Source organism: Fulmarus glacialis, unplaced genomic scaffold, assembly GCF_000690835.1.
Source record: "Fulmarus glacialis isolate BGI_N327 unplaced genomic scaffold, ASM69083v1 scaffold31723, whole genome shotgun sequence".
Taxonomy (NCBI): domain Eukaryota; kingdom Metazoa; phylum Chordata; class Aves; order Procellariiformes; family Procellariidae; genus Fulmarus; species Fulmarus glacialis.
Genome location: NW_009204136.1, coordinates 3,204 through 10,333, shown reverse-complemented (window position 1 = coordinate 10,333; position 7,130 = coordinate 3,204). Strand labels below are relative to the sequence as shown.

Here is a 7,130-nt window from a genome sequence, read left to right as displayed (position 1 = left end):
TCGGCTGCGGCGGCGGCAGCTGTTCCCTGCCCGCAGCCCTCCCGGCCACACAGGGCATTTAAATTTTAAAGCACGCTCCCCACGGCTGTTTTCTCCTCCATCCCTGTCCAGCTCGCAGAGACCCCGTCCCCGGGAGCCGCTGGCCCGCGAGGCACCCATGGGTTCGCTGGTGGCCAAGCTCCTTCTGCCCACCATCAGCACCTTGGTCTTCCTCCCCACCATCAGCATCGCGGCCAAGCGGCGCTTCCACATGGAAGCCATGGTCTACTTCTTCACCATGTTCTTCGTGGCGGTAAGATGTCTCCGTCTCCCCCACCGCGTGTTTCATCCCCCCTAATGCCCCCTGCATCGGGTCTCCACTGAGAAGGGTAGCTGGATCTCACTCAACAGCAGCGAGCGTGACCCCAGAATATCCATTTTCAGTTATTTCCCACCGTGTGTGACGCTGAGTAGCTGATTCTTCAGTTTAGGATGTCCTAAGGGGTGGCCTTACATAGATTTAATGGTGTTTTATGGTTGTGAGGTTAGGGAGAAGGTCTGGGTGCAAAGTGACTTGATTGATTCGCAATGTTTTGGAGCTGGTTTTTCCCTTTGTTTTACAGCTGGTAAGTGGCCATGCTGAATTTGGGGTTTAAATTGTATCCAGAGTCTCTTGCTATGCTTCTGTCGTTTTAGCCAAAAGCACGTAGTCGAATTACTGATTTTGCAATTGCTAACTGGTGATGGGAGCAATGCTGGAGTCAGGGGAGTTTCTGCGCTGGGAAAGGAAAGACTAAAACATGCTGCTGAGCTATCAAGAAAAATAATAATTAACCCTCCACCCTGGCAGAGCGGTTTGAAAATATGTGTTTCACCAGGCTCAGAATCACCCTGCCTTCCCTGGCGTGGGAATACCGAGTGGAGAAAGTCAGTTGTCTGTACATAGACAGAATAATCCGTATTCCTGCTCCCGGCAGTAAGCTGCCCTGCGCTTTGTATCGCTGCTAAGTGCCTCCGTATACACACGGGTTGAGCACCTAAAGCAGCATTGCCACTGGAAAAAATCTCCTATTTAACCCTATGGCAATGCTCTGCTAAAGAATATGAAGGAAATAGCCCAGCAACCCAACCAATATTGCATTTATCTCTTCTCCCCACCCATCTCAAGGCATCTCATGAGGGTTGTCACATCCCTTGCACAGAGACAGAGAAACTGAGGCAGGGAAAAGATAAAGGACCTTCCTGGTGTGAAAAGCTCTTCCACAGCAGCACTGAGGGTAAAGCAGGGCTCTGAACCAGGCCAGTCTCTTATTCCTAAGGATCCACCATTTAAGCCTCCAATTAAAGCACAATGGAGGAGGAAAAATTCTGCCAGTTCTATAAAAACTACAGGACTAGTTAATAAAAATTCCCCAGCCGAGCCCCCCCAGCTCCCCGGGGAAGCCAGACATCTACAATTTCATTTTGCACCGGTTTTGTGTCTGCTCCACCTCCCCGAGAAGTCAATAGGAAAATTGGCACGTGTTTCGACGGGAGGTGGAACAGGTCCTTGCCGAAGAGATTGAAGAGGGGAAGGGAAGGGGAGGCAGCTGCCAGCATGGTCGGGGGGGTAGGAAGGGCAGCAGCTGCTGCTGTTGCCTTTCTTGTAGCATCCCACTCCTCCTCCCCAGGAGACCTCATCAGAGCAGTGAAAGCATATGTCCATCGCAGACAAGTGCTGCAATGCCGGCCAGAAACACGCTCTTTGTCTTCCACCCTTTCTTCCCCCCATCTCCAGACTACTCGAACCCAATCTCAAGCAGAGAAAAGAATTACGGCTGTGGTGCAATCTTTTCTAGAAACCGCAGCGAGCCAAAGGACTTGCAGCAATTCCCATTATAAATAATATCAGCATCCCCGCTGGGCCGTGACAGCGAGGATTGTTCCAAGGGCGTCCTGCCAAGCGGTGAAGGGACTTCTTCAGAAACAGCAAAGCACGCTGGTGCTACCACTAGAAAACTCGCAGAGCTGAGTGCTCGGAGGAAAAGGCGAGTGCCAGGCAAACACTGGGAGCATTCCTCTGATTGCACTGGAAAATTTCTCTTGGCTTGGTTTGCGACTATGTTGCATGACAATGGGGTTTTTTTGCAAATAACCTAATCAATGACCTAATGGGCAGGAACCAGCAGCTTTTAAGGGAATGCACTAATGAGTGAATTCCCCAGTATTCAGATTCTGGCCATATAAACTCTAGTTAGCCTGGACAGTGACCTGGCTTCTATACACATTTCATCAGGACACTCATTTTGAATTGTTTTACAAGAATCTTTCACAATCAGAACCATAACCTCAGAGTCCTCCTTCTGCTGGAGAGGACGTCTCCGCACCTCCTGGGGCTCGGCTCGAAGCAGCTTGGTCATCAGATTGCAAATTCTGGCACAGACCAAGAGGCAAGCTAAAGCTCGTCCACAAGTAATTTGTACTGAGAGAGAAGAATGCTGGTTCTCAGGCAACTTGCAATTGGGAACGGTGACATTATATCTCAAATATATTCATTACTGCATATTAGTGACCCTGGTGTATATGAGACTCTCCTGTTCCTGCCTGGCCATCCTCTCAATAGCCATGGAAAGGTTGTTTCAAACCAACTGATAAAAAGAGAAGGATTTTATTTTACCTTAGCGGTCTGTGGGTAGAAAACTAGCTTTCTTAATGCTTTTTTTTTTTTTTTAAATAGATTTACCATGCATGCGATGGCCCCGGCTTATCAGTGCTATGCTTCATGCGCTACGATATCCTGGAGTATTTCAGCATCTATGGAACAGCTCTGTCCATCTGGGTGTCCCTGATGGGTAAGCACTGGTCTCTCGTGGTTCCTACAGAGCACCAGCGTTTGCAGGTCAGGCAGGATTTGTCAGCATCGCTGGTGGGACGGTTAGTGGGTACAGTCCCCAGAAATGCTGTTGCCTTTGAGCTCCCTTCTGCCAGACTTAGCTCAGAGACTGTCTTTTATGGAAGTCAGCCCGTGCTATGGTTTAATCTGTTTTTACGTCATTCGTGCCTTGGAAAGCCATTGCACTTGGTGGGGTCCAGACACACATGAAAACTGTCCTGAGTGGTGGCTGGGGAAGTTTTGCTCTTGGAGATAAAGAGCCCTGGCGCCGGGTGTTTGTGTTAGTCGGGAGTTCCTCTGCCTTCACCAGCTCTTATGCATGTCCTTACAACAGCCGAATTATTTCTTTCAAATTGCCAAGTAACACATGCATCCTTGTGCTTTAGTTCAAGGCAGGACAGTACTATGAGATGACTTAGTTTGAAACCTCATATATCAGGGAATCTCCCATTTCTTCTAATTTTCCCCATAGTGAGCCCATCAGCTTGTTCTGTCCTGACCTGGGGGATTAAAAAATGCAGAACCTGCCACTTCCCTTGGTAGCACGCAAATCAAAGTGGGTTAGTCAAAACAAATATATCTTCCTAGTTTAGCAAAAGCCTGGTCTAGGCTGATGGGAAACATTAGATTTGCTTAGAAAAAGCAGAAATATATTTCACTTCCTTTTTATTAAAAATCCTGACCTTTGCCCTATTACTCAGTTTTCCCACATTCCCTTCACTCTCCTTTTTTCTCATTTTATTCCTCATTTGCCGCTGAAACAAGGTATAATAGAAATGAAGAAAAACATGACAGAACTAAGGGAGGATGAAAACTTCAAACATATTATTTTCTCATTTTGTCAGCACGTTTTTTGGAAGGACGTGAGTATTTCTGACAGGAGAAAAGAGTAGGGTAAGGAGAGAGAGGAGGGGACAGTCACTTTCCAACAGCAAAGGTTTTGCTCAACAGATTCGGACCATCTCTAGCAGTCGCACAGCCAGTCCCTGCTCCAGCCAGGCAGGGTCCCCAGCCCTCCTGGTGCTGAGCTGGGGTCACCATGCTGATGCACAGCCCCAAAACTCTCACAGGACCTTCCCCTCTGCCCCTCGGGGCCCCAGGGATGGTGCAGGACCTCTGGCCGGGATGGGGGGGCTCCTGCAGCCCCTGAGCCCAGCAGGAGCCGTTGGGCAGCACCCCCTCCGCCGGGCACAGGTCCATCCCTCCTCCCTTCACCACCAAGCAGCGCAGACAGCAGCATCACCCTTCCAGGGCATGCAATGGGATAAATCTTCCATGCAGGGAAAAATGAGTGGGGGAAATATTAACCTCAGAAATGGCTCTGTTCCCCCAAGGTGCGAGTCCCAAGGTGGGCTCCCACACTGTCCGTGGCACTTCAGTGCTCTCTCTGCTTGGCTAGAAAAGGCAATGGGGCAAATCATCTCCAAAGGGCATTTTCAGTAGATAACAGCAGTGTCAGAGTAGGTCAGAGCCGATCCAGACACTTTGGCTCCTTGCAGCAAAATTCAACTTGATTGCTTCATTACTGCATTCAAAAACCTTGCAAAAAAATACAAATCCCGGACTACGATGTTTAAAATATTGACCCGCAGGGAAACAACAGAGATTAAAATGCGGACATTATCCCTTAGCCAAACTCCCTATAAAACCACGATCCAAGGACATGGAAGGTGTGGTGACTGAAGCCCAGGGAAGCCTCTCGCTGTGGCTTGTAAAGCCCGAGCGCACATGTGCGGACACAGACCCTCGGGCATGCTTCCCGGAATGCAAATCCAGGACAGCCATAACACAGCTGTGTGAGCTGGAAAAGCATGGAGCCCACTGGGATCCATAACTTTTATCAGTTATTACCCCATTCTGTGCTAAACAAAAGCCTCTAATAATTTACTCGTACTGGCGACTTCCAGCTTGCAAACCTCAGGCAGGTGCCGGCACGGCTGGGCAGCCCGGTCCCCATCGCACCGGCGAGCGCGGTCCTACGGGAGCGGGGTGATGGAGGCTGCATCGGGGTGAGCCGGCAAGTTTGGGAGGGTTGAAGATGTAGGATGGCCCCAAGAGCCAATGGCTGGGTGCAAGCGTCTTTGCAATCGTCTCCAACTTCTGGGTCGAGGCAGCAAAGGGGAATACGGGTGGGACATCTCCTTTAGCTTCCACACTCAACACTGAGTATAAGACCTCTAAAATCAGCTCCTAGACCTACCACTCCGATGCCTCAGGATGGTTCGCTTTGCCCCTGTATGCCTCAGTTTCCCCAGCTGTGAGGCATAAGAAGGGCAAACCAGACCTGGATGCAACACTGAGGATCCCTGGGGCAGGCGGGACAGACCCCAGTAAGGCTTTAGGGGAGCAGCCGAGGAATGGGGTGGGCGAGCTGACGCTCCCTGTGCTCGGTGCCACGCAGCCCTGGCAGAGTTCGATGAGCCGAAAAGATCGACCTTCGTCATGTTTGGCGTCCTCACCATCGCTGTGAGGATCTACCACGACCGCTGGGGCTACGGCGTCTACTCGGGACCCATTGGGACGGCCGTCCTGGTGATAACCGTGAAATGGGTACGTAGGGAAGAGCACCGCGCCGGGGCTTTGCAGGGTGCTCATGATGGGGAAGGGGCTGAGCCCTGCACAGAGGGGTCCGACCTGCGCCAGCGGTTTCCTCCTCGAGGTCCAGCTCTCGCAGCACAGGCCATCACGGTAATTAAACAGCACTTCTCCTTCAACCCGAGCAGAAAGCAGGCAGACAGCAAGCAGCCTTTGTGATAAACGCCAGATTCGATCGATCTGAGCAATCTACCACATCTCCTGTCCCTGCATTTCTAATCAGGAGGAACGTATTTATGGAGTTTTTACAGCTACTCAGAGGCAGAAGGGGTCTGGTAAACTGCCCCAGAGCCGGTGGAAGATGTGCATAAAACGCGGTGATAGAGTGGGAAGGAATCTGCCTGTAGTCTGCCTGAATCTGGCTGGCAGCTCCTGGGACAGTCGGGCGCCGTGCCGCAGCGTGGGTCCCACAGCAGGTGCTGTGGACCTGGGTGGGAGCACGGGTGGCGGAGCCATCGGCAGGAGCGGGCATGGCCCTAAAAGGGAAAGGAGAAGGATTCAGTGGTGGGATAAAATTTGCAGGAAAATGCTGCCGAGTGTCACGGAAATACAGTGATGCACGTCCCAACTACAGACTGTCACTGAGCCCCGTCTACCGCCCGGCCGGCAGCTAAAAGCAAGTGGCCACGACGGGGAGGGGATGGGCAAGGAGGGGACCGAGGCACAGGACCACCCTGCATCCCCCAGCCCGCAGGTGCTGTGCTGGGATCCGCTCTCCCAGAGACTGAGTTTGAGAGGGCACACTCTTCCCGAGCTGGGTTTGGGGCTGAATATTAAGAAAACAGCATTGTGATCAGGAACGAAGCAGGAGGACCCCTTGCAGCACGCAGGCAGGGGTGCTTCCCACGTGCAGGCAGACCTCGGTCTGCGGGCTTTGAGTGGTTTTATTTCAGCATTTATGGGATCTTTTGGATGCGGAGCAGCCAGCTAAATCCAGGTGAATACACTTGGTGTGCTCTCTCTTTCCTTCCAGCTACAAAAGATGAAAGAGAAGAAAGGGCTCTATCCGGACAAGAGTGTCTACACCCAACAGATCGGTCCTGGCTTCTGTTTTGGGGCGTTAGCACTGATGCTGAGGTTCTTCTTTGAGGTACCTGTTTGCAGACTCAATCACCCTGACTTTACAAGGTGTAAAGGACATTACCAAGATAGGAGACCTCCCCCTTTGCACCGCTGGGCTGCATCCAGCCTTGGACAAAATCCAAAGCTCAGGTGCAGGTCTCCGGGGTTGGCGTGCCGGGGTCTGGCAGCAGGGACGAGGGTCCCTCCCTGCTTGTCCCCATCCTGGCCCGTTAACTGCGGTGTAGGCAGAGACAGATGTGACAGTGGGTGACACGCAGGGTGATGCTCACTCTCTTTCCCCCCCATTAAGTGAGTTGCAAGGACGTCGACCACGCTTTCCACAGCCATACATGGTCCTCAAAATGGTTTTGTCAAATGCGAGTGGGGTTTTTTTGGAAACCGGGCACGGGTGACTTAAGGACACCTCGCAGAGCCACGGCAGGGACTGGATATGACCCAGGCATGGCCGGATCCAAAGCTGGCTCACACCGAAGAAAAGACTCTCAGTTGACTCCCAGGGGCACTCGATCTCGTGTTTATAACCTTCTGCTCTCGCCGCTGGCCAGTCCGCCCGTCCTGCGCAAAAGGGTCCGTCTGTCCCGCGCGGGGAAGGAGATAACAC

At 51.9% G+C, this 7,130-nt stretch overlaps 1 protein-coding gene across 1 annotated transcript in view; it reads left to right on the top strand.

The window, feature by feature from the left end:
• Positions 1-134: 134 nt before the first annotated feature.
• The window catches only part of TMEM8C (transmembrane protein 8C), a gene marked incomplete at its 3' end in the record, with an annotated part of 7,484 nt that continues 488 nt past the window's right edge, over positions 135-7,130 (top strand). Inside the window, exons 1-4 of the mRNA XM_009574880.1 lie at positions 135-292; positions 2,696-2,810; positions 5,253-5,401; positions 6,420-6,536. Of these exons, the coding sequence (XP_009573175.1) occupies positions 158-292; positions 2,696-2,810; positions 5,253-5,401; positions 6,420-6,536 (516 nt within the window). The remainder of the gene's footprint in view (positions 293-2,695; positions 2,811-5,252; positions 5,402-6,419; positions 6,537-7,130) is intronic.